Source organism: Delphinapterus leucas, chromosome 3 (genome assembly GCF_059928025.1).
Source record: "Delphinapterus leucas isolate spDelLeu-1000000601 "Yukka" chromosome 3, BTC_Dleu_Yukka2, whole genome shotgun sequence".
NCBI classification, from domain to species: Eukaryota; Metazoa; Chordata; class Mammalia; order Artiodactyla; family Monodontidae; genus Delphinapterus; species Delphinapterus leucas.
The window spans coordinates 131,535,956-131,562,681 of NC_143131.1; the positions used below are offsets into that span (position 1 = coordinate 131,535,956).

The 26,726-nt window shown below is 46.4% G+C and overlaps 1 protein-coding gene across 2 annotated transcripts; it reads left to right on the top strand.

Moving 5' to 3' along the window:
* The first annotated feature begins 10,686 nt into the window (after positions 1 to 10,686).
* On the top strand, positions 10,687 to 24,635 carry SAP30L (SAP30 like). Of its 2 annotated transcripts, XM_030762813.2 has the most exons (4): positions 10,692 to 11,505; positions 15,828 to 15,950; positions 18,145 to 18,243; positions 19,764 to 24,635. In XM_030762813.2, the coding sequence occupies exons 1-4, from the start codon at positions 11,308 to 11,310 to the stop codon at positions 19,890 to 19,892; spliced, it is 549 nt and encodes a 182-aa protein (XP_030618673.1). In that variant the 5' UTR covers positions 10,692 to 11,307; the 3' UTR covers positions 19,893 to 24,635. The 2 variants fall into 2 exon arrangements, with proteins under 2 accessions (XP_089765723.1, XP_030618673.1); XM_089909597.1 differs by lacking the exon at positions 15,828 to 15,950 and having other exon boundaries at positions 10,687 to 11,505.
* The last annotated feature ends 2,091 nt before the right edge of the window (positions 24,636 to 26,726 follow it).

A 26,726-nucleotide genomic window follows, 5' to 3' on the forward strand; every position in this document is an offset into this window, starting at 1 on the left:
GTTGTGATGCTTCTGAGTATTCGATTATGTAATACCATGTAGTGGAAAGAACACTGGTTGGCCCAGCTCTGCAACAGACTCGGTGAGATCTTGGGCAAATCCTGCCCGGTAACTAGGTCCCAGTTCTACACAGTGAAGTGAGTTTTTTAATGATGCTTCCAGCGCCACCTGTGCTCCTGTGGCTGAGTCTTGGGGTGGGGCTGCAGGAGGCCATGAACAGAAGCTATCCTGGTGCTGTCGTTCAGGGCCCACTAGAGGGCGCTGTGGACCGCGGCTTGGAGAAGGCTGATTAACAGAAAGGGGGCTGTGATCGCTGGCCACTGCGGCAGGTTTGAGCCCTGGAACACGAAGGTAGATACTGTCTTTTGTAACTCGTGTTGTTCGTTGTTGTTGTTGTTTGAAAAATCTTTTACCACCCATGAATTCTAAACAGTTTAATGGTTTCTTTAAAAAGATTTTACTAGGAAATAAAGGGAGGGAAGAACATTCCAGGTGTAGGGGCAGCCTGGGCAAAGACCCTGTGGGGGGAGCATGACAGGTATGAAGGTCAGTGAGCTGGAGCAGAGCGGGAGAGACAGAGGAGACGAGAAGGAGGGGCAAACCGAGCCAGGCCCTGCGAGGCCTTGCGGGCCGTGTTACCGAGTCTCTGATATTTTTATATATATATATATATATATATATATATATTTTTTTTTTTTTTTTTTTTTGCGGTACGCGGGGCTCTCACTGTTGTGGCCTCTCCCGTTGCGGAGCACAGGCTCCGGACGCGCAGGCTCAGCGACCATGGCTCACGGGCCTAGCCGCTCCGCGGCATGTGGGATCTTCCCGGACCGGGGCACGAACCTGTACCCTGCATCAGCAGGCGGACTCTCAACCACTGCGCCACCAGGGAAGCCCCACTGACCTTTATTTTAAAAGCAGCAGGAACCATTAAAGGGTTTGGGCAGAGTGAGAGCGTCAGTTGTGACTTTGACGGACGTCTAGAGCCAGGAATGAGTTGCTCAAGGTGCTAGGCATGTACTAGGCACCTGGAGCCCGCAGAGTGAGAAACAAATCCAGCGCAACTGGCCCTCAGGTGCTCTTCAAAGTCACTGACAGCTGAGGCGGGCGACGGGAGAAGATCACGTTTCTCATCCATGTTAGTTCCTCATCCTCCCAAGTCTGCAAGCGAGAGGAGAATCCAAGGTAAAAAAGCGGTTAGCCGGACACACAGTGGGAGCTCTTTTGTGTTGTTGGCATACTTATTGGGAAACAGATTCAGAGAATTTGCCAGTGTGCTCAAAGGTTTGCATTTTTCTCTTCTCGCGGTGGGGTTGGGACTTCGGGGCTCCTGGCACTTAGGATTCAATAAGTATTTGATGAATGGACAAATGGATGAATAATCTAGTTTCAGATTACACTTCAGGCCTTTTTTTCCTCCACTCTCAGCCCACAGATCCTATAGTGAGTTCTACCATGTTTGCTATATGCTGTGTGCCCTTGAGAAAGTCCCTTCCCCTCCCTGGGCCTCAGATTCTCCTTGCAACCATGAGAAGAAGGGGAGCAAATTAGATAACGGTCAACCCGGAATCTTCTAGTTCCACAAATCTTGCATCCAGTATTTTGCAATGGCCCAGATTGTGTTAAGGATTTATTTTCCAAGTTCAGCTACGGGATGAGATCCCCTCCTGGTTCTATTATTGGTGTCTCCCTCCCGCGAGCTTCTGGCCCTCTGGTGAAGTGGGTCCAGGACTCAGCATCCAAAGCTTCCTTCCTGCAGCTGCTCACAGCTCTGCCAATCTCCGGCCTCAGGCAGCTGGCTCCTCTTTTGTTCACCCTCAATGCCTGGGCTGCCCAGCTTGGCAATACCTGGCGTCCCGAATGGTGCTCAGGGCAGCCTGCGGCTCTTGCCTTCAAGTCTGACTTGATTCAGGTTGGCAGGCTGACAGCCCTGGGCACACTTCACACCCACTCTCACACACACAACGCCATAGAAACAAAAGAACACACGGTGAGCCCTCAGAAAAAGCAGGTTTCTTAGCAACTTTACAGCCTTCGTTCATGAGCTACTTGAAATTGAAGCAGCGTCTGATCTCCTGCCAGCTCCTGCCTGGGGATGGGGAGAAGGGGATGGCGGGTCTGTCTTTGCTGGAGCTGAGAGCTCAGCTTCCCCACCGCTGGCCTATCAGTCAGCCTGGGAGGCAGAGGCCTAAATTCCAGATTTGTCCAGGTTCTAGGAGAGTCCTCGCTACGGTTGCTTCACAGCTACAGCTGCAGAATTCAATCAACAAACCATACTGAAACATGTACTGTGGGCTCGTGGTGGTCCATGCTCTGTGCCCAGAGTGGTTGATCCCAGCTCTGTCCTCGGCCCTGGAAAAAGACAGGTAAATAAGGGACCACCTGCAACCTCTAGAGCCTAGTGATGAGAACAAACAAGGACACAGACAGGTGAGAAGAGAATAACTTGATTCCCGCTGCACTGCCTACAGGTTGCAGTTTGCACTATTTTACACGTTGCAGCTTTACCCCAGGCCTTTAGAATAAAACCCAAACTTTTTAGCCAGGCCCAAAAGGTCCTTTGGAGCTGGCCCCTGCCTGCTTCTCCATCACGTCCTAACAGGGCTTAGGTGCCCACACAGGCCAAGGCTTTCCCACCTCCAGACCCCGCTGGTCCCTCTGCTTGGAATGTTCTCCACCTGCTCTGCAGTTTCTTTTCACCCTTTGGGTCTCAGCCCAACTGTCACCTCACCCAAGAGGCTTCTCTATCAAGAACAGACCCACACACATCATTCACTCATTCTCAGCACCTCTGTAGCCCCCCTCCTCACACTTATCCTAATAACACAGTCCGTTCTCGTGATTCACAGCAGTTTTGTTCTCTAAAGTCACCACGGACACTAAATGAGCGAATACAGACCCATCGCTCCTAGGGGAAGCACAGGACTAGGTTCCTGCCAGCCTCTGGTCACCACATTTTCATCAAGCCATCAATACATAACCTTGTTTTATGTGCATTTCTGTTTAAAGACACTTCATTTCATATAGATCATTAATCCATTCACATTGAACTCACAGCCAACAACACTATAACTCATGCCTCAATGAAACTTATCTAACATATATCTTTTCTCCGTCAGGCACATCCCAGCTTTCTGTGCTTAGGAACGCTAGGCAGTACCTCAGCACTATGCTTACAGGGCATTTTAAACCAAAGCCATCAACTAAAGCACAAAAATGTAAACAGTGCAACACAGAATAAGATGGCAAGAAGGACTTTTGTTTACAGTGCGAGAGCTGAATTGACCCCAGCTGGGAACATGCGTGGTGGGTGACTCCAATTTTTCTCCGCTCTACACATGCACACGTCCAGAAGTGACCTCAGAAGTGCAGCAAGTATCGGCTTTGAGGTTACAAGTACATTTTAGTGAGTAGGCAAATTTGCAAACACAAAATTAGCAAGTGAGTATTATTTTAATTATTAGTCATTTTATCCCTTCATTTAGGTGTTTGATGTCTTTCTCCTCCACTGGACTTCATGAGGGCAATGCGCTTTCTGCACTGCTCAGCATTTTATCCCCAGCTCTTAGCAGAACTGATTCGGACTTTGGAAATTGTTGAGCTATTGTTGAACCAAATACCTATCTCTGGAATTTTTGTTTTGTGAGATTTATTAATACTCATGATTTATGTCACTGTTAGTTGCATATTTAGTGAGGGCCAAAATAAAACAGCTTCCCAGGGCTTTTTCCTGACCACACTCACAGAAGATTGATAGGTAAGTCAAAACTTGATTTTTTTCATGGGCATTAGAATTTTCCAGTGAGGCAAATAATTACATGCAGTTTCCTAGTCTCAGCTGAATTATTCCTTAGAAACTTGCTTGGTAACCTGGCGTTAAAGAAAGAAGTGGAGAGGGCTAAGGGAATTTTTGCCTTCCCCATGACAGAGTATACACAGGCCCCTATATCCATACATAAATTCATTTCTGAAAATGTGACTAATCTCAAAAGTCAAACAACAAATGCATTCTGCCAACAGAGCACATCTGTTGCTAGGTGATAAAATATGGTATAACTCTTGCAATTACACTTGCATTTTTGGACACAATCTTTGATGATATATATCCAGTCTTGACTAATATAACTTCAATTTGATTGTTTTCCTTCACAAATCAAAAAGCAGGCTTAAGAACATCCAGTGGAGGCTAAAGATTCATTCCTTTCAATAAATCTAGTTATTTCTCTTTTTTTCCAGTTTTAAGTCAGTAAAATGTTATCTCTTAAAAATTTTTATTGGAGTCGAGTTGATTTACAATGTTGTTAGCTTCTGCTGTACAGCAAAGTGAATCAATTATACATATATACAAAAATCAAATATATACATATATAATTACACATATATCCACTCTTTTTTAGATTCTTTTTCCCACAGAGGTCATTACAGAGTATTGAGTAGAGTTCCCTGCACTATACAGTAGGTTCTCATCAGTTATCTATTTTATATATAGTAGTGTGTATATGTCAATCCCAATCTCCCAATTCATCCCTCCCCCCACTTCCCTCCTAGTACCCGTCCAAGTTTGTTTTATACGTCCGTGACTCTGTTTTGTAAACAAGTTCATTTGTACCATTTTTTGATTCCACATGAAATCTAATTATTTCTATCTCTATATCAATTATAAAGAGTTAATGATACACATACTTTTTTAAACAGCCTTATTGAGCTGTAATACACCCATTTAAAGTGTATAATACAATGTTCTTAGTATGTTCACGAGGTTGTGCAGCCATCACCACTTCCTAATTCCAGAACACTTCTGTCCCCCTAGAAAGAAGCCCTGTACCCATTAGCGCTCACTCCCCACCCTGGCCCCCTGACCCCAAGACCCTCAGCCGTTGGCAACTGCTAATCTTACTGTGTCTATGGATTTACCTTTTCTGGACATTTCACATAAATAGAATCATGAAATATATGACCTTTTGTGTTTGGCTTTCACTTAGCATAATGTTTTCAAGGTTTATCCATACTGCAGCATATATCAGTACTTGATTTCTTTTTGTAGATGAATAATATTCCATATTCTCGATAGAATTTTGTTTATCCATTCATCAGTTGATAGACAGTTGGGTTGTTTCCATGTTTGGGGCTATTGTGAATAATGCTATGAACATTCATGTACAGGTTTTTGTGTAGATGTACCCCTTCATTTCTCTTGGGTAGATACCTAAAAGTGGAATTGCTAGGTCATCTGGTAATTCTATGTTTAACATTTTGAGTAGCTGCTAAACTGTTTTTCCAAAGTGGTGTCACCATTTTGCATCCCTCCTAGCAATAGATGCAGGTTTCAATTTCTTCAGATCTTCACCAACACTTGCTGTTGTCTGTCTTATTGACTGTAGCCATCCTAGTTTGTGTAAAGTAATATCTCATTGTGGTTTTCATTTACATTTCCCTAATGATTAGTGATGTTGAGCATCTTTTCATGTGCTTATTGACCATTTGTATACGCTCTTTGGAGAAATACCTATTCAAACCCTTTGTCCACTTTTTAATTGGCTTGTCTTTTTATTATTGACTTGTAAGAGTTCTTTATATATTCTGTATACAAGTCCCTTATCAGATATATGATTTGCAGACATTTTCTCCCATTCTCACTTGCTTTATATGCACATGTGTCACATCGCTACTGTTGGTACTTTCACTTTGCCATTCACACAATTTTATGAGATTAAGATGCAATAAAATAATCAAGTACTTTCCCAATCATTGCTAGGCAGATGGATATGGAGACCACCCATGCGGAGACTGAACAGTTGGCAGATAAGCAGTGCCACCTTGCCTTCTTGTCCTTTGATGTCTCTCCCTCACATGCAGAAACCTGAACTCAATGGGAAGCTTAGAGGTGTCATCATGTAATATATGAAATAATAACTACCGCTTACTGAGCACTTACTATATGCAAGACATTGTGCTAAGTGCTTTACATTTATCACATTTGATTTTCACAGAAGCCCTATAAGAGAAATACTATTATCTCATTTTATAGATGAAGAAAACTCAGGCTCTTATAGTTTAAGTTGTCAATGTTTCTACAGCAAATAAATTGGCAGAGGTGGGATTCAAACCAAGTGCTTCAGAGTAAGGAGCCCTTGCTCTTATCCATGATGCCAAGAGCCACGATACCTGTCAAGTGCCAGGCTGCAGACAAGGGCCAGAGCCAGAGGAATCTTTCACAGGTTCTCAGTGGAATGAGGAAAATAAGGCTAAATTTATTCCATTTAGATGACTGTCCTTTATTTTGAGATTCTTCCTACTTTTTTGGTATTCTGTATCGCCTACTAACAATACCAAAAGACAGTATTTTTCTTACCGTTATTATAAAAGAAATATAGTCACATGGTAAAATATTCAAATAGGAAAATGCATTATTAGCTTCAAATTCTTTCTGCCTTTCCTTCCTTGACCTGCAGTCTCCACCATAGAGGCAACCACAATTACTAGTTTGTGTATCCTTCATATACATATGTGCATGAATGCGCGTATAAAATTTTCTTGAAATACAAATGGAACTTATACTCTACATACTGCTCTGTATCTTTTCTTTTTTCACTTAATACCTTGGTATCGTTGAATATATTTAATTTATTGAAAAAACGTTGACTGAGTCCCTACTCTGGTAGCCACCAGAATTGGAGAATTAGTGTTGTATGCACTCGAGCTACAGCAGCAAATAATACAGACATGGTCCCTGCCTTCATGGAGCTTATATTGTAATGGGAGAGACAGTCACACAACAAAAAGAATAACAATAAAAGAGATTAATTGCATATTGTGATGAATGCGAATAAGAAAAGACACTGAACAGAGAACAGATGGGCGCGGGAAACCAACTGCTCTTAATCTCTCTGGGGAGATGACATTTAAATTAAGACTTGAGGGATGGAGCCAGCCATAAAGGAGCAGGTGGAACAGCATTCCAGTCAGAGGGAACTGCCAGTGCAGAGACCTTGAGGTAGGAAGGAGCTTGGCCTTTCTGAGGAACTTACAGAAGAATAATTAGAGCTGAGGCACGGGGAGCAGGGCAAAGAGATGGCAGGGGGCAGTGTCAGAATGCACTGGGAAGCTGGTGAGGGGCCTTAAGGAGGGTGTGGCATGGTCTGGTTTGTGTAGATGCTCCCTAGAGAACAAGTGACTTAGTGACCAGCTCAGAGGCCAGTGAAACACTTCAGGCAAAAGATGATGGTGGGCTGGGCTAGGCGGCTGGCTGCAGAAAATGAAGCAAAGAGGACAGATTCTAAATATCTATTGGAAGTAGAAGAAAGTGCCTTGATGATGGGTTGGCTTGGAGTGGGGTGAGAGGGAGGGAGAGTCACGGGTGATGCAGGTTGCAATTTATGAATTTGGGTGTCAGAGAAGTTTAACTTGAACATCGTAGTCTGTGATGCCTCTGGAACATTCCAAGCAAAGAGCTGAATGTTGTTATCTGGAGTTCAGAGGAGAGGTCTCAGATAGAATTATAAAGCTGGGGGTTATCAACCTGCAATTTTAAATATCTGGGGGTCGGTTTGGGTATGGAAAAGAATGTTATAGTTACTGACTCAAGTTGCCCATTTAAAAATGTAGCTTCTCCTAAAGGCTTTAAATTCAACTTACAAATCTTGTTATTCCATTATAAGTCTAGTAATTTTTTGTATGAAGATAAGGACAATCACTTTCACTTGTTCTGATTACTATTAAATTAATTCTTAAATTTAGTAGCTTCAGTCCTCAAACATTTAACAGACTTACAGCCTTAATTAATCAAATTTCCTTAGACATTTCAGACTACAGTTACAAAATTAATATGCCTGATTTTCTCAAACACTTTAAATGTCCAATAAGGGCAGACTTACAAATCTAAAAAGCGAGATCTTTCTAAGCACTTAACCATATGTTGTAGATTAATTACCTAAAGTTACAAATGTAACAAGTCAGATTCTCTGGGCCATTTCAAGAATCTTAAATCCTACACAAAGCAGAACAAGATCACAGAAACTTCTCTCCTGTATTCATTCCTTCAATATCTGAATATTTATTTATATCTCCCCTCTGGAGTTACAGATTTACTCCCCCAGCAAGGGGATCAGAATGTTTTCCAAATGTTACTATTTGGAACTAACCTATATAACAACATGGGGAAAGCTTATGAGAAAGCTTTCCTTGAAGAAAGACTACGAAATTGTATGTAAAGGATGGTTAAAAGCATGTGCCCCGCCCCCAAGAAAATACATAGAGGCTGGGGGTAATTAGGAGAGAAACCGCACAGTAATTTGAACAGGGAAAGGTTAATATAAAGATTTATTAATTGTAACAGGGGACTGTAGTAATGAGGCATTGCCCAGTAAGAAGTAAAGAGAACTCTAAAGAATACAGGAAGAGCAGATGTAAGGAGCAGACAATACTCCTGGGGCTGAGATAGAGGACCCAGGAGAAAGGACCCCCTGCCCCTCCCCCACCAGAAGGGTAGTGCCAGGGGAAGCTGGTGCTGAAGAAACTGTGTGTACTGCAGTAGACTGGCGCTGGATGCAAATGCTATTTTGAAAAAAATATATGTGGGAAATGTAGGAGCTCTTATCCATACTAATCAAGTTTGAAAGCAACATCCCACACTGCCTTGTACAGATACCCAGCTGTTTTCTGTGTTGATGTCTGAGCTCCCCTGCTAGAAGATATCCTCTTTTAAAGCAAGGATTATATTTCATCTTCCTCGTATGGCCAAGCCTGAAGTGAGTATACATTATATGCTCAATAATTTATTTTTGAATATATGAACTCTGAGGGAAGAATCTTACTCAGCTTGCCTTTTTTCCATTAATTTTTTATTCTATGTTTTCCTACTGTAAAGGCAAGAAATATTTACTGGGGAAAATGCAAAGGTAGAATAAAGGGAGGAAAATATCCATCATAATTACTGTTGGTACTTTGGTGTATTTCTTAGGCACAAATAGTTGTTTTTCTTTTTTTAAAAACATAGATGTACACACATCATATCCCATACGCAATGTTATATCCTGTATCTTAAACTTAACGTAAATAAAGCACTTCTCCAACTCATCAACTCTTTGTTAAAGAGTCAGTGGTGAATTATTTTATATAGAAAACGTTTACATTGATGTTATGAATGCAAATGACTGCAAAATATCTCATTCTGAAGATGTTAGGACCATGTTAACATCTAACCATGTTAGATGTTAGGTTGTTGATCTTCCCTTGTGAAACTTTTGGTTCTTTTAAAATTTTCCCTATTATAAATAATCCCATAATGAACACTGTTGCGTATAAAATATTCTCCGGTAGGCCGATTTCCTGAAATGGCTGCCCCACATGTGAGAAATTACTAGGCTAGTGGGTACAAATACGTTTAAGGCCACTGAGGAAAACTGAAGATCATAGGACATCTGCTTCTAAACATGAAAACTGGTAGCTTCCCATTTTCAACAAGAAACAAACCAGAAGCCTCTTCAATGCCACCTAGTAGTATCAAAATAGGTACACGTTTTTAGCTAACGCTCCCAGTCCCCTCCACGCCCCTCCCCCTGAGAAAATGCTGCCCAGCCCTAAAAGACTGCATGACCCTGGGCTAGTCCCTTCGGGCCTTTGGCCCTCATTTGTCCCCAGGCTACCCAGTGGAGAGGTGGCCTGACTAGGCGTGCCAAATTAGAGTATTTCCCTACAGCACTGAGTGTGTGTTTGACGTCCTGGGCGCCGAACCCCAAGCTCTGGGCCTCCGCAGGGCGCGGTCACCTCGCGGATAAATCCGGAGGCTTAAAGCATTAGAAGCTACAGTTTACAGAGCTCCAGGGAGGGCCCAAAGTACGACAAGCCCTTCTCCACGCCGAGATTGGCCCAGCCTTTTCTACATCTCCTGCGCAGCGACTCCTCTTCCCTACGGTTCACCTAGTCCACCCTCCAGACCTAATCCCGACTTCCGATTCTTCCCAGCGGAAGGGTCACCCAAGCCCCTTGGGTCCCCTTCCCTCTCTCCTTTTCTTTCCGCGCCGACCAAGCCAGTCCCAGTCTCCACAGTGGGGGGTCTCCGCCACCCTAAGCTTCTGACCACCTTGCAAGACCTGCCATCAGACCCCCATCACCTCTTCTGCACGTCTTTCCACGTTATCTGTCCCGATCGTCCCTCTGTCTTTCCCGCCACGACTGTCTTTCTATCCGATTTCTACCCCGCAGGTCTGCGGGTCCTCTGGCCGTGGTCCTTCCGTTTCACCCTGCCTGAACCTCTCATGACAGTTTCTCTATCCCCTTTAGGTCCCCCCTCACATGCCCCTCCGCGTATCTCTCCCTCTGCGTCCCCGCCCACGTCTGCACTTCTGTCCCCCGAAAGTGATCCTCCGTACCCGGAGTCGGGCCCTCCGTGCAGCCGGGACCCTGCTAACCATCCATTCCCGGGCCCGGAGAGTCTGCGGCCCGGTTCCCCTCCCTCACCCGGAGAACTCTTCCCTCTTCCACTTTCTCTACTTTGAACCCATCCCAGCAGAGTCCAGGAAGTAGCCAGGCGCCGGGGACTGGCGGCGATGGCGCCCAATGGGACGCGCCAGCGGCGGCGGCGGCCCCGCCCAGAGTGCGAACGCGGCCAATGGACGCGCGGAGGCGGGACTTCCGCTGTCCCGCGGAGGGCGGGGGAGCGAACTGTTGTGGTGCGGAGCGTTGGGCGGGCGGCGGCCGGGCGGCGGCCGGGCGGCCCAGGGGCTGCCGCGGGACTCGGGGCGCAGCCGAGCGGCTGCAGGGGTGGGGCGGGCCGGACGCGCCCCGGGGCCCGGACGCCGCGGGTTCGAGGCCGGGCCCCGCGCGGGGAGGCCGCGCCACCCCGGGGGAGCTGCCCGGAGGCGAGTTTGCCCCGCAGCCGAAATAAGGCGGGAGCCGGCGGGGGCCCTTGGAACCCCCTGCCAACCCGGGCCTGGAGTCCTCGGGGAGCGGCTGCTTCCTGGGACGCCCTCTCGGACGTCCCCGCCGAAGGGTAACGGTTAAGGGCCCCCGGCAGAAGGCGCCTCTGGGTGACTCCCGGCGGGGCCCTGCGAGCTGCAGGAGCCGACCCCGGGGCCGCGAGCGGGGAGGAAGGGGTTTGGCGGAGACGCGGGGCCGGAGACCGAAGGAGCGGGAGCGCGGCGGAGCGGAGCCGGGCCTCCCGGTCGCGGGGCAGGGCAGCGCCTCGGCTGCAGACGGACTCTGGGACCCTCGAGTGCGGGGGCCTCGGCAACCTGCCCCGCGGGGAGCGCGGCCGCGGAGTGGCCTACGGGGGACCCTCCCCCAGAGGGGCCGGCCCGGGGCGGGGAGATGAACGGCTTTAGCACAGAGGAGGACAGCCGGGAAGGGCCCCCCGCCGCCCCCGCCGCCGCCCCGGGCTACGGCCAGAGCTGCTGCCTCATCGAGGACGGCGAGCGCTGCGTCCGGCCCGCGGGCAACGCCTCCTTCAGCAAGAGGGTGCAGAAGAGCATCTCGCAGAAGAAACTCAAGCTGGACATCGACAAGAGCGTGAGTCCGCCCCCGCCCCCGGCTGGGCCCTCGCACCGGGCAGCTCTCGGGCCGCTGCCCCGGGCTGCGGGCGGGACTCGGGGGCCCTCCCCGCCCTGGGCCTCGCCGCCCTTTATCTGCAAACTGAGGAGTTGGGCTTGCAAAGGCCGCTCGGCACTGGTGGGCTCTAACTAGGACTCTGCCCAAATCCGGGAGGTTAGCGGCGGGGGCTCCGAGGACCCTTCCTGCCTGGGAAGATTTGATACCAGTTTTTAGCTCGTTTTATTGGTGCAGACATGGGAGCAGGAAGAGGTGGGTTCATTTGGTTCGCCCACGGAGGAGCAGGTATTAGGGAGGAGGTGATGAAGGGACCCAGCTCTTCTCCAACTTCTCCCTCCTTCTCGGATCCGTGTTATTCCTTCAGAAAAAGAAAGGTGGCAGTTACGTCCCTGTCTGGGGCGGCCTCAGCTTCTGCAGAGGGTCACCAAGCTCGCTGCTCAGCAGGCAGCTGTGGGGACCTGGGATTTTCAAGGATGTGGCAGAAATAAGACCAAGATCTGGTCTCGGGAGGTGGCTCTGGCAGTCGAAGTGACGGAAAGGAAGAAAATCCATTTTTATAGGGTTAACTTCTTTACAAATGCCCAGGAGGGTGGAGGTGGGTAATTTTAATTTGAATAGAAAACTTTTCCTGTGTGATTTCACCACTTCTAGTTAGCTATTCTAAAGATGGGCGTATTGTCAACCAGTTAAGAACTGTTTGTTTTGACATCTGTTGCTGCAAGCCTTAAGTGGCTGCCTGGTGATTAGGAATTGGAAGTTAGAGGGGTATTTAATATTCAGGTAGACCAGCTAGGAGATTAGGTGGTTAACATCCATTCTCTTTTAGGACCAAAATTTCTCCACTTTGAGGGGAAATCAGAGATTGCTTGTTAAACTGAAAGGGCACCCACTTCTCCATATCTGATTTTACAACTGAAAATGAGGCCCAGAGATAGGAAGTGACAGTGCCAAAGTCACACAGCACCTAAGAGGCTGGCTAATTTCTTGAATCCGTTGTCTGATTTACTTCCAAGCCCCATGCATAAGCCTTGATTAAGTGTTTAATAAGTAAAAAAATTCTTTCCTGCCCTTCCTTCTACGCTCTTCACTCTCACCCCCATTTTTTTTAAGTTAACAATTATATTTGCAACTCTTGAATGGAAAGATGCTACTTTTAAGTGGTTGAGGGTGAGTTGATGGCTTTCTTAGTACACATCTCTATCAATGAATGAATAAATGAATGAAAGGAATTCATCTAAGCAAACACTGTCGGCTAGACACTGTCGTGGCCTGGATTAGGACATGTATGGAAATGAAATGCTTAATTCTAAGACAGTAATGAATTCATCCTCATGGAAACACTGCCCACCTTCTGTTTAGGTTGTTGGGAGCCTTTACTTGAGCAGCTTATAATAATATTTTATAGTACTAAAAAAAAAGAAATTCCCAGTTCTTTTAAACCCACCATCTGAACAATTGTGCTGCTGCAACTGAGGCTCCATTTTCCCGGTGACCCCGCTGGAAAACCTGTGTTGGGCTATGTTGACCGTTTGACACACGCTGTCTAGAAGAGAGGCAGCCTGAGCCTGGTACTAGAGTTCCCAAAAGGTAATGCTTCTGAAGGAGTAGGATTTCAAGGCAGAATCACTCACAGTTTGTTTGAAGGTGGTGTTGTGGAGTCATTTCTTCTGAAAGGGATTCTATTTCATTCTCACAGGCTTGGGCAGGAATTCAGTTTTAAGTAACTGCTGTGTTACAAGAATTTTTAGCTGTTGCAGAAAGTGAAACAGGAAAAAAAAACACTAGAGCCTTTTCTACCACCCTCCTTTCTCCACCCCCAGTTCCGTAAAGGCCACTGGGCTCTGAAATTTCTGAAAACCAATATGTACTTGAAAACAGTTAAGGAGGAATAATGACTATTTATCTTGTAAAGGGGTCTAGCAGAGAACCTTTTTAAATAATAGCACCTTAAATCCTACTCATGCAGTTTAACTCCTTTCATGTAAACATTGGCAGTGTTCTGTGATTTATTAAGATATAACATGCTTTCAAACATCCCTCCAATTGACATACATCTGCTTTTTTCTGGAGAAAAGTAGAAGTGGAGAATAGAGTAAGGAAAACATTGCAGGAGGAAAGGACATGTGCCAGGGGTTAGAAGGTCTGGATGACCTTGGCCAGGTCATTTCTCCACTCTAGGTGGCTTCAGGTTATCCCAATAGAAAATGAGATGGGAGCCAGCGGGGTTACACTGGTGATTGCTGAGTTGTCTTCCATCTAGGATTCCATTATTCTAGTGTCCTGACTTGAAATCTCCCAGCCACAGCTTTAGGAATCACGTCTTCTGCCTGTTCTTTTTCCAAGTCTGTCACTCTGTGAATTTGAGGAACAGCTTAGTCTCTCAGACCTTACATGTGAAACTAGCTAACATGAGGGCCAGCTTCCTGTGAGGTATGTAGGGTATGCTGTGAGTGTGCTTTCTTTCCTCATAAAAGCACATCCAGTAGTCTATACATCAACTAGGTGAGATTCTTTGGGACAGTGACACGTGCTGTGTCCGCAGGTCCTTTGACAGAGTTGAATCTGGCAATATGTTCCAATTTGTTGCCATATGTAAATGTGGCTTTTACTGGCCTAAGCTGCTTTTAGATGCAAGGAGGTGGCTGTGTTGATGCAGCAGCATTATTGATTACCTGCTATCTGCAAGACACCCTCACAATGTAAACTTAAAACTACTCATGACTCACTAATCCAACCACATGAAAGTGCTAATTCATCTGAATAAAACACAGTTTTCATTATTTTCTCCGTGAAAAGGCCTGAGTTAATTACGCTGGTTTCCTATCAGCTTACTTTTATCTTTAAGCATTTGAGGAATAAACTCAAATTCAGAAGTCTCTCAAGAACATTTGCGCAACATCTGGTTCAGTGTCACCAACCCCAAGTCATTTACAGTCATCCTCCATTCAACCCTGCTAGTTATATTCTTAATAAGAACACGTTCTTCACATCTTAGCTGCTGTTGCCGCCTTCACTTACTATTATAATAAGCCTCCAGCCTGCATTAGAAAAGCAGCAGTTGTATCCAGCTTCTTTTTTTTTAAAGTTTCTTATTTATGTATTTATATATTTTGGGCTGCGTTGGGTCTTCGTTGCTGTGCGCGGGCTTTCTCTAGTTGCGGTGAGCAGGGACTACTCTGTTGCCGTGCATGGACTTCTCATTATGGTGGCTTCTCTTGTTGCGGAGCACAGGCTTTAGGTGCGCGGGCTTCAGTTGTTGCAGCACGCAGGCTCAGTAGTTGCGGCACATAGGCTCAGTAGTTGTGGCTCGTGGACTCTAGAGCGCAGGCTCAGTAGTTGTGGCGCACGGGCTTAGTTGCTCCGTGGCATGTGGGATCTTCCCAGACCAGGGATCAAACCTGTGTCTCCTGTATTGGCAGGCGGATTCTTAACCACTGCGTCACCAGGGAAGTCCCCCAGCTTCTTTTATGTGGTTCCACCTTGTGAGAATTTCTGCACCTCTTTCCACTTCTCTTTGTGGATTAGATGTGTGGTGATGCAAGCATTATAAATAGATACACAGAAATAGTTTTTCAGAGGGTTGTCATCGTACAATAGTAACTGTTGTCAATGTAAATATAGGCTGTCCCATCTACCATTACCACAGTGCCTGCTTTCCTGCTTTCCTGCTCCCGGGGCAGTGCATTCCAGCGAGGTATAAGTTCCTAACTCCTACAGGTCTGAAAATGTCACGTCTCTCCCTGCTTCAAAAACCTTGGGCGACCCTGTCTTGTTTGAAGGAAAGTCTAAGCTGTTCTCATGCCCCTGACCCCCAAATTTCTCCTGATGCTCCTGCACAGGCAGTTGCCTCCATCTAAGTGACATGGTCTCCTCAGGGCCTCTTCACTCACGCCTTCCATCGGCCTCATTTGAAACTTAAGTCGTGGCCTTTCCCATCTGGAATGCTTCCTTACTACCTGCAAATCCTCCCTTCTGGTCAGGGACCTCCACTCTAGCTAGCTCAGCTGCAGGGCCTTGCCCTTTGCTGTATCCATACCATTTGTTGTATTTATCATTCAGGGGGGACTTGGTTTATAACGCACTGCCCGGTGTGATATTAGCGTTCTCTTTGAGGGGTTCTCATTGTGCAATTCAGTAGGAAACTTGTGGAAATGATGGCTTGCATCTTGTTCTTCCTTGGTGTCTCCAATGCCTCGCAAGGGAGAAAATCCCCATAATTTGACAGATACCTGTTGCTGTTTCCATGGAATTGGCAACTCTGACTTTAATTTGCTTCCCAACAGGTAAGACACCTGTATATTTGCGATTTCCACAAAAATTTCATCCAGAGTGTACGAAATAAAAGGAAGAGGAAGACAAGTGACGATGGTGGAGATTCTCCTGAGCATGACACTGACATTCCTGAGGTAAAGGTCCAAAACTTTACCTTAAGAAAGCTGGGAGAATGGATTCTAACCTGATCCTTACCTCTGGCCTGGCCTAAGAAGTAATTTTAGTCTCCTCTTTGTTGCTGTGGTGTATTTGAAAAGTGACTAATAGAATCATAGTAATATGGAATCTGAGAGCTGAAAGCTTAGAAATCAACTGGTCTGACTGCCCCACAATTTTACAGACACTCAGAGTCACACACACAGTTTGGGAGCCCCAGTCCAGTGCCCTTTCCAGTAGGCTGTGCTGACTTTCTTCAGAAAAAACCCTGAGAAATACCTAAATACAACCACAATGTCAAGTTTTTAAAAACTTTGTTTTTGCCCTTAAAGTTAGAGACTGAGTGTATATGGATTGGGGGAAGTCATTTCCCCTCTGTTTTCTGGTCTGCAAAATGAAGGTGTAAGTTGTCAGGTCACACCAGCTCTGATTTTCTATCACTCTCTGATTCCTGGTCCAGGCTTGTTCCCAAAGATCTATTCCAAGGTCAGTTACACTGGCCCAGGGTTTCTCAACCCTGGCACTGTTGACATTTGGGGCAGATAATTCTTTGTGGTGGGGCTGTCCTGTGCATCGTAGCATGTTCAGCAGCATCCCTGGCTTCTACCCACTAGGTGCCAGGCACACCTAGTGTCTCTAGACATTGCAGGTGTCCTCTGGGGGGCAGGATCATCCCCTGCTGAGAACCGTCGCACTAGATGATGAGCCCTAGGCTTCTCAAACCAGAAGCCTGCCTTTCCTTCAAGGTGCCAGTGTCTATTAAGCAAGGCTACAGGGAGGAATATCGAATTTTCTTTCTATCTAGATTGTTTTCACTTAAGACTCAGCAAAAGAAGAACCGTTTATAATGTACACTGGATATTTGATGCATGAATATTTCATAAGGCAACCGCCTGTTAGCACTCAGAGTGAAAATGACTGTGTAGGAATAGAAAGAGTAGGCAGGCCTTTGTCTGCAGATGTGGAGGAGACCTTTGAAAATATGGCCCTTTCCCTCTGCCCCTTCCTGTGTCCCCTTTTCTAGCATTGGTTTACAGTATCTTTCTAATGCTTTTAGCATTTTTATTATTATTTTATGAAAAAATGGATGTATTTACTTTCTAAATGCTTTTCACAAAAAAAAAAAAAAAAGGTTTGAGGAATGTTTGAAAAGAAAGAAGGACTTTGGTCCCTCATATTGATCATTCATTTTGTTTTTAAGTGCTCTCCACCTGCCTGAAGCAAGAACATCTCTTTTAGAGGCAGGTAAAGGCAGCCCAACTTTCTGGGCCTTCAATATTTCATGACTGTGCAGCTTTCCTCTCTTCCTTTGTTAGAAAAAAAAGGGAGGGTCCCTTCCCCTCTGTTACCCAGTCATCTGCAGAGACCCTGACCCTAACCTGCTGATTTGTACATTTGCTACAGTAGCTTTGAGCTTTCTCTGGAAGGCTGTTAAGGATCCTAATACCCGAAGGCTGAGCCTAGGGGAGAACTATTTGAGAATACCAGTACTTCCCACTGTCCTCCGTCATGCCCCTCTATCTACTCTGTGCCGAGCTCTGGCCTGTCTTCCTCCAGGATGTCTGTCTGCTTTTACCTTTGCTCTCCATGCCTGCTATGCCCTCTAGCATCAGCACCCCTGCAGAGCTCAACTTCACCATCTCATTTCTGGACCACTGCTGCAGCATCTCCCTCTGCTGTCCCTCCACCCCCAGTCAGTCTTCCCACAAACCACCACAGATCCATCTTCCTAGAGCAGCGCCCTTCCACCTAGGTTCTCTCCTTCTGCTTGTCAAGACACGCTACCACCCAGTCTCACCTTTTAAACCCATCATGAGAGCCTCTGACCCCTAGCCCGTATGTCCTCTCATGGCTTTCCGAGCCCATGGCCTTCTCTCTCATTCCCTACTCTAGTTCTTTTCCTCACTGTCTCTCTAAACCCTGCCTCTCCTTAGCGGAAGCTTCACAACCTCCATCAGCCTTCTGGGACCACCCCTCCCCCGCCAGAACTCTGCTTCCACTGTTGTTTCTGTCCTTCCAGCCAGTTATTAGTCCTTGGTGGACCATTTCTAAGACTTCTTTGTAGTCTCTCCATCCCCACCCCTATCTAACGTAGTGCTAGGCACACAGTGGGCTCTCAGTGAGTCGTGGCTGGTCAGGTGATGGATAATGTGTTTCTCCTCTTCTCTCTAGGTTGATCTGTTCCAGCTGCAGGTGAACACTCTCCGACGTTATAAACGGCACTACAAATTGCAGACCAGACCAGGCTTCAATAAGGCCCAGTTAGCAGAAGTAGGTAGACAAAATTGCGCTCTAAAGAGGGAGAGCCAGCGTTGTGCTTCTGATGGTGACCTTGATTCTCCATGTGTGTCTATACGTAATCCCTTCCATACCTCTGGAAGCAACTTCCTCTTTCCTCTTTTGCACAATTTAGAATCCCCCAGCTTTAGACCTAGAAAGGCCTGATTTCCATAAAAGAAACCAGGGCACAGAGAAAGGAAAGGACTTGCTTAAAACCATACAGCAAGTTGGTAGCTTGGAATCTCAAGAGTCCTGATTCTAAGTTCTGAGTGTTCTTTTGTTTGTTCATTTGTTTGAATCTTGTTTTGCAAGATTCTTTCTAGATATGTTCCATTCTGCACATGAGGTGTGTCTGATTAATCATCCCCAAACCTTTACTCATGTTCTGTAGGAGCTATTTTTCTTTCTTTGGTTGTTTTCCTTGATTTCTTCTACTCTGATGTTGGTATTGGAAGTGTTTATTACAATGAACGGAGCCTAAGAACGTTTTCTCCTGCCCTGAGTCCCTAACACAGTTCCGGGCGTGGGATGGGGATGCAGGTGCTCCACTGGCCATTATTTTAATATACTGACAGCCTTGCCTTGATACTTCCGTCCTGTTGGCATTTGTGTGGGTACCCTCTCATCCTTCTTTTCTAAATGTGTTTTTCTGTCTATTGTAGAAAACTTGGGAAATGATGAAAAATGCAATCCTACTATTCAGAGACAACCACTCTGTAGTTTTCGTTCTCTGACTCCCTTTTTATCTGAACCAGTGCCCTCGGTCCATCCAGAGATTTCCTTATGGGGTCACATCCCTGTTGGTTTTTGGTCTTCCCTTTAGAGCTTTCTTGCCGATCCATCATTTTTCCTTAAACCTCTCCTTCACCAGCGTCCAAATAAACCATAGAAGCACACAAGCCTTTCCTACTTCAAGATAACATTACCCTAGCCAGTGTCCACCCCTGGTGGGAGGGGTGGGATGAGATGGGGCAAGAGGAGACCTGCATTCTCAGGACTTGGAAATAAAGTATCAGGAATACATAATAAATGATGAATTTTTCTTCAAATCTCGTGTCTTTCAAGAGGCAGTTATGTACTATTTAGATGGTTTTTTTGGGTTCAATTGGGTATTTATTTGACACAATTTTAAAAGGACACTTTTCTGCCCATTTCCTGGGTCTGAGAGTTTATGGTAGCAGCTGGTCAACCCTTGCAGTCCCAGTCCCTTGCTCCATGAGGATGACCTTGAGACTGTGCCATGGTGGACAGTTGGCTGCCACTGAAACAGAACTGCACCTTAGGAGTGTTGTGGAATAAAGTGTTGCTTTTGGAAGCCTGGAAACCAAATCACCTAAACCCGGGAAGAAAGGGCATTCTGCATCCTGTAGCGCTGCAGGAAGTTCTGCAGTAATCATAACCCCTTCCATAGCTCTGGGAGCAACTTGCTGTTCCCTCTTTCGCACAGCTTAGAATTTGTGGCCCTCATGGTTCACGTGGTTTAATGGACTCTGGTTTTCCTCCCCATGTAGACTGTCAGCCGACACTTCAGGAACATACCCGTGAATGAAAAGGAGACGCTCGCTTACTTCATCTACATGGTGAAGAGTAACAAGAGTAGACTGGACCAGAAATCAGAGGGTGGCAAGCAGCTTGAGTGATGATGAAGCACATCTTCAAGAAATGAAGTATAATGCTTAATGCACAGGTGATATCTGCTACATTTAAGCCCGTAAAGACTGTTAAATTTTATTGTAAATAAAAAAGTTTGAATGATGAATACTGTAAATCTTTTCGGTCAGGAGGATTACATTCTCATGATTCAGCATGTTTATACACAGACTTTAAGGCAACTACTGGACTAAAAAAAAAAAACAAGATCGGAAAAAGAATGAAAGAAAAACAATGTATTGCCACATTCAGCAAAGCATTAAGTCAGTTCTACTGGAAATGTGGGATGACAGATATTTTGGTAGTCATCTTGTAATTCCATGCTGCCACATGTGAGGTGTAGCCCTGGACCAGCAGTGAGGTACGGCTTGGCGGGGAGGTACATGAGCAGACCCGTCTGCTGGGGACATAGGCGCCCCTCTTGGTTGCAGGCTTTGTCGCTTATCAGCAAATCCATTTGACACTGGTCCCTCGCCAGCTTTGTGCTTTGCACACAGTAGGCACTCAGTCAGGATTTGCTGGTTAATCCAGCTGTCACTAACAGTGCCAGCCTTGTGCTTCCCACCTCCAGGTATTGAGGCCTCTGCCGTTTCTGTTGCTCACCACTTAACTTCCGGAGTGTGAGGAAATCCTGATGCACCAACAGGATATTTCAGGTCAGACGAGAACTTCAGGGCAATCTCATGTGCCAAGCTGTATCTGTGGAGGTTCCAGAAACACTGAGGCAGAGCCCATCCCGGGAGCCACGGCTCTTTGTTCACCCCTTCATGCCTCATGCTTCACGGTCAAGTTATGTATTGTGACTTCAGCCATTCTCCTGTGCCAGAAATGCTCTGACAAATGAAGATATTTAGTGGTGCGGGGCTCATGTTCTCAGAAGTACTAATCCTTAATTCACAACCACAAGAAAGCTGCCAAGGACCATGTGGTTCCTGCTCCAAAGTCCAGCTCTGGGATAGAAAGTCTGACCAGCTTTGACCTCCTTGGAGGTCAGCAACAAATCATGGGTTTGAGCAACACAGGTCAGTGCCATCCGATGTTCATTTTTGTGAGCAATTTGCCTCTCTTTTAGGGGGGACGATTGCTAAAGTTTTTTAAGTATTAATTACCTGATTTTTTTTATGTTCAAAAACTCAGATTCCTCTATCTAATTATATCAGAGCCAAAGTATCCTTTGAAAAGAAAGCTTTATATCCAAAAGTATGCTTTTGCAAAATTTTCTAGTCAGTGTGTTGGGGGGCAGAGGGTGTGGACAGGGAGTGGGAAGGAAAGAGAAGAAAGGACTTGAATTCTAATTTCTGACCATCTTGACATATATTGTGGTCAAAGGTATCACTTTCTTACTCAGTTTTCATTCTGAGTTCTTTCTTAAGCCTTAAAAAATAAAAGCAGGGCTTCCCTGGTGGCGCAGTGGTTGAGAGTCCGCCTGCCGATGCAGGGGACACGGGTTCGTGCCCCGGTCCGGGAAGATCCCACATGCTGTGGAGCGGCTGGGCCCGTGAGCCATGGCCACTGAGCCTGCGCGTCTGGAGCGGGTGCTCCGCAACGGGAGAGGCCACAACAGTGAGAGGGCCGCGTACGGCAAAAAAAAATAAAATAAAATAAAAGCAGCAGTGGACAGCCTGGCCTGGCAGAGCATTTTAGTGACTCACTGACGGCTTAATCTGAGCATCCACGCAGAGAAGTCAGAACAACCCCACCCCCTGGCCCCCAAGCATGGTGGTGGAGTGGCCAAAGGTCTCAGTTCCGTGGAACATGCATTCCGTGGACGGGGACAGGGCCACCACTCTCACTAAATAAAACGATGTGTGTTCGCTGTAGCCAAGGTTTCACCAGTGTTCACGATGCATGTCTAGCAGATTGCAGCCTTTTAAAATATGTATAAATGAATGTACATAGAGCATACTCTAGACTATGAAGGGATCTTATTTTCATACACCTGGGCACGTGAGGGTGCTCTCTGCGTGTTTTTAGTTGTACAGATTCAATAGGTATTTAGAGAGTGTCTCGCTACTCACAGCTGAAGGCTGTTGATGTGTGAGCATCAGGAAGGCTCTAAAGTATGTGGCTTATGTCGGTTTTTTTCCTGAGAAGCTGAGTTAGAAAGGCTTTGAAGGTGTCAAACACCAAACCCCCTTTGTCAAGGGGAGTGTTTTCTCATCAGGCTGGAGTTTGGGGACAGGTGGGGTTAAGGTGTTGGTAACCTGCTCTCTGGAAATGTCCACATCTTATTGAGAAAAAAAGTGTGTCTTTCTGATGTTTGAACCAGAATTGTGGATGTGTAGGTCTTGTCACTGTTTCTTCAATAGCAGATCTGTGTTCCCAGTTGAGAGACAGCAGTACGCTTCTATACAAGAAGCTGTGGTGTTAGGCTCCGTCTGTTCAAGTGTGTCTTTAAGAGTGCTTTCATTCCCACGTGAAGCTTGGGGAAACTTTCCCCTCTCAGCCAGATGCTGTGCATACTCGAGTCCCAAGCCGTCTTTCCTCTAAGGAGAGGTCCTTTGGAAAGTGGAGGTTATGGGTGTCTTAACTGTTGAAAGCATGTCAGGTGAGAGAGAAGGCAGAGCTCTCTGAACTTACATTTTCCTTGTGTGCAGAAATCTATTCTTTCATCAGACCACTGAGCCACTTGCCTTAGCCTCTTCTGCAGTCTCCCATGGCTTGATCTGGGGCAGGAGACTTCTGCCTGTCAGGGGTGGCCGACCCTCCAAAGCAACCGGATCTGGCTTTGGGGAGCAGTGGGGCTTGGGGAAAGCAGTCCTCATCGTGGCTGCCTGTTTTTTATACCACCTGTCAGGGACTCGTGTGTCTCTCCACCTGTAATGTTGCAACATTGCCTTCTCTCCTCTTGGTGCTCCTGGGCAAAACTGGAATGTGCAATCCAGAACTGGCACTGTCTTAAACAGCACAGCTCCTGCCTCAGTTTCCAGCCTGCTGTGATTCTTTCATAGGCCCTGAAGGGTGTCACATGGAATTGTCAACATCTTGCCATTTGTGTTGCTTCATTTTAAGGTTTTTAAAAAACAAACGGACAAACTTCTTATTTCAACGAACAAACCCTTAGGTTGGCAACATCATGTGAAAAAAATCATAGCTGAATCCCTTGAAAGATTGCAACCAAAGGATTCAAGACCGCTGCTGTAAAAGGAAGAGGAATTTCATTTATGTGATACAGCCGCCAAGTTGTTAGACGTTCCTGTCATAGCTAAATAGTCACAGCTAGTCTTCCAGAGAGCAGATATTAATAATTGTTTGCAGCTGGAATGTTGCATCTTACCTTGGCATTTCAGCTGTTTATTTTGTGGGGACTTTTTTGTTAATATCCTGGAGGGCACCTGCCTGGTAGAAAGGAGAAAGTAGGAGAGGGAAGTTACTCAGGGGCCCGACCATGGATCCCAGAGTTGTTGCTGCACAGAAATCATCCGAAGGCTCTCAGTCATTACCATGACAAGATCCAGAAGTTGGGAAAGGACCTTTAAGTCATCCAGTCCAGTCTCCCCATAGGTGCTGGCATTCTGCCTACAACCGTCCCACCAAGGTTTGAGCAGTCTGGGCTTAAACACCTCTGAGGACAGAGAACTCACTACCTCCTGGGGAAGGCTGTTCTATCTTTGTAAACCTCTGGCTTTTCTATGTTCTCTGGAATTTCCATCTTAGTCTCTGCCTAATGGGGGCCAAGTTAGTTGGCCAAGGACCTAATTGCTGCACTGTCCCAGGGCATAGTGTTTGTCTCTGGGGAAGGAGCAGCTAGCATATAGACACTTTGGTGTCCTGGCTGTCCTTCCCCCCGAGTATTAGTTCCTTATTGGAGATGTTGAGGTAACCCAACGTCATCCTGCTGGGACGAAGTATAACATCATTATACTCCCTTGATCTTGCTAAAGCTGATGGAGGAGGTCAGGGTAGGAGGGAGTGCCATCAGGCTGCTAAAAAAAATACCTTAAGACAGAGGAGGCCTTAGTTTTGTGCTTGCCTCACGAAAACTGATGCTCATATCACTTAGGAAAAGTTTTAGCTAGAAGATTTTAAAATATGATCATTGCTCTGTCTGAAGTTGAAAGGTTATAGGGCCCCTGAGGGCTTGTACCTTAAGATTCCTGCAAGTACGTCACACATTGTTTTTATGGAGAAAACAAAGCTTAGAAACTTGGGAGAACCACATGTCTCAGTGTCAGAGAAGTGCCATATTTTCAAGCTGGAAAGTCCTTTGAGGTTGCCATTGCCCAGTCCTTGATTTTTAGAGATGGGGAAACTGAGATTTGAAAAGACTTGCCCGAGTGCTGTGGCATCATCTGGACTAGCCTTCTGTCCTCCTGACGCTTCTGGCGCTCGTTCACTTTCCAACTTGCAGCATAGCTGTCACCCAGTCTGCAGTGAGCTGCCCTCAGAACCTTGAGACCTAGCCCCTGAGCAGAGGTTCCCAAGGCCAGCCTGGCTCTCAGGGAACCAACCTGTAGAGCTCAAGGTTGTGAGACAGGACTGGGAAGGCAGTCAGTTGAGTTTTGCAAAATGAATGGGAGGGAAGAACAGAAGGAGCCTATAATTTAAGACCAAGGTTCCAAAGTCCTGGCGGGAAATGTGGTGGTGTCCTAGACTCTAAATTCTCACTAAATACACTTGCCTTTCAGGTGGGTCACTCAGGTGACCCTGACATGAACAGACACAGCTCTGTGGCCCTGCCGTTTGCAGCCCCCATCCCTGTTAGCGAGAGAGGCAGTTGAACTGAAGGACAGGTGAGCTCAAGATCATGCCCTGGGAAGCATGGTGCTTTAGGGATGCCTTTGTATTCCTTTCACTTTATTACAGACTGTTTTCAAGTTTATGGTTAGGAAGTGTAAAGTTGATCCCATTTTTTGAGGTGGAATCCAGCCGGGGGCAAGGTGGGACCTTTTCTTAGAGTAGGAATGTCTACAATCAGTCATTTCATCTAGCTCGCATCTTCAAACGCAAACCCTTCAGTGGCTTTCACTTAATGAACACATCTTTGCCAATGACAGAGGCTTGTACAGGATCCCTGTTTTCACATGTCTATTATCTGTTATTCCCGTCAGAGTGTTTTGGGGGTGCGGGTTGGTTTGGGGTTTTTTTCCATTTTGTAACTGCCTTATCGAAAAGCAAGTGCCCTTCCATTCCAGGCTTCCTCATATTGTACATGTTTCCTGCCAAACTGGGGGGATCATTTGTATTTCAATTTTGTAATCTATGGCTCTGTACTGTTGAAAGGCTCTCAATTCTGTGGGGTCTCCTTAGTATGTATGTGACTTTTCATGTTGCAGTATCACACAGATGGGATGGCCCGACTTTCGCTCTTAATAAACGATCTGAATGAGAAACAAGAGACACACTCTGTTGTACCCTTTGAATGTCCAACATGGAGCTCAGATGCTTTCACTTGAACATTCGGCCCCTGGCTGTGTAGGACAGTGACTGGGGACAGCGATCTGTCCTCCACTCGCCCTTCCACTCCCAGTGCGCACCATGTGAGTTCAGCTCACAGAAGTGTGACCCTGCCCTCCCACTCACTCCTGTGCAGAGAGATTGGCTGTGGTTGGACGGCCCGATTTGAGCCTGAGTGCTGTGTAGCATAGCAGGTACCCTGGCCCCAGAGCTTCACTCTGGTCTTCAGTTATCCACCTATAAAAGTTCTAAGTAAACTGGATGGACGGTTGCAAATTAAAATGCCTGTTGGGGGCCGGGGGGCGGGGGAGCTGTAAAATGGAAAATCTAGGTCCCTTCTAAGGGCAGCCACCGCTGAGCTCCAGCCTGTTGTTGCCACGTGGGAATGCCAGCCCTGTGTGGCCAGTTCTCACGAGTTCTCAAGAGGAACTGGAAGTACAGACCTTTACATAAATATCTCAGTGTTTAACTGTCTCAAAAACTTACATTTAGCAATGTATGAGCCGGCATTTCTTCACCTACAGTAGAGCCTTGGTATTTAAAGTTGGTCCATCATCTGAACGCTTGTTAGACCTGCAGAATCTCTGCCCTGCCTCGCCCGCCAGCCGGCTACTAAGTCAGAGGCCCCAGCAAGTTGCCTGCTTATGCTGGGCTATCTGACTGAGCTGATTGGTGGAGGCCCCGGAGGCCTCTGGGATGAAGCCCCTTGGCCAGCCAAGCCTCAGACACACAGGTCTTTCATTTCAGACCTGTCACTAGTGTCACTTTTCCACATCTCTGTCCTCAGCAGCATGAAAGGGGGAAAATGCAGTAAATATTTCTGTTCATATTAGTTGACTAGTAGTACTGCATGCTAGCTCTGAAATTATAAACAGAAATTTACAAAGTACGGTTCTTCCCCTCAGTACCCTCACCCTCTCCCATTCCGCTCCCATGTAAATAATGTGGAGGTTGCCCTTTCAGGAGGCATTTTAGGGGGCGAGGAGAGTGGGGCGTCTTGACTGTCACTGGGAGCCCACAGAGTCAGTGACGGTTTGTTGCTGAAGGATGTCTGAGTCATCTTCCTCTAGAAAGCAAAGGAAGGTCTAGTCTTCATACCATGTTGCCTCTTGATCTGAGGTATAGCATAAGTAGTTCCTTTCACTCTTCTGTCTGCTGCCCTCCCTTTTTTTCATATGTAACTGCTGAGGGCTGCCTCGAACCCCTCACACACTGAACCTAGGAGAGGTGGTTCGTTGCCAAGCTTCCCCCAAACTGGCCGGCCCCTGCTGGGGTCGACCTCCTTTGAGGATCCACAGATATTGATTGTGATGGAAGGAGGAAACCATATCTTACTGTACCATTAGGACAGAAGTTCCACTAGGAACCGGACATCCTTTTTTCAAAATAGACCTTGAGAATATTGAATATCAGATCAGCTGAGGTCC

Coding starts and splice junctions, on each gene's coding strand:
- SAP30L (XM_030762813.2), top strand. CDS start 11,308: ATGAACGGCTTTAGCACAGAGGAGGACAGCCGGGAAGGGCCCCCCGCC. Junction 11,506..15,827: donor AGCTGGACATCGACAAGAGC/GTGAGTCCGCCC, acceptor GCTTCCCAACAG/GTAAGACACCTGTATATTTG. Junction 15,951..18,144: donor ATGACACTGACATTCCTGAG/GTAAAGGTCCAA, acceptor TCTTCTCTCTAG/GTTGATCTGTTCCAGCTGCA.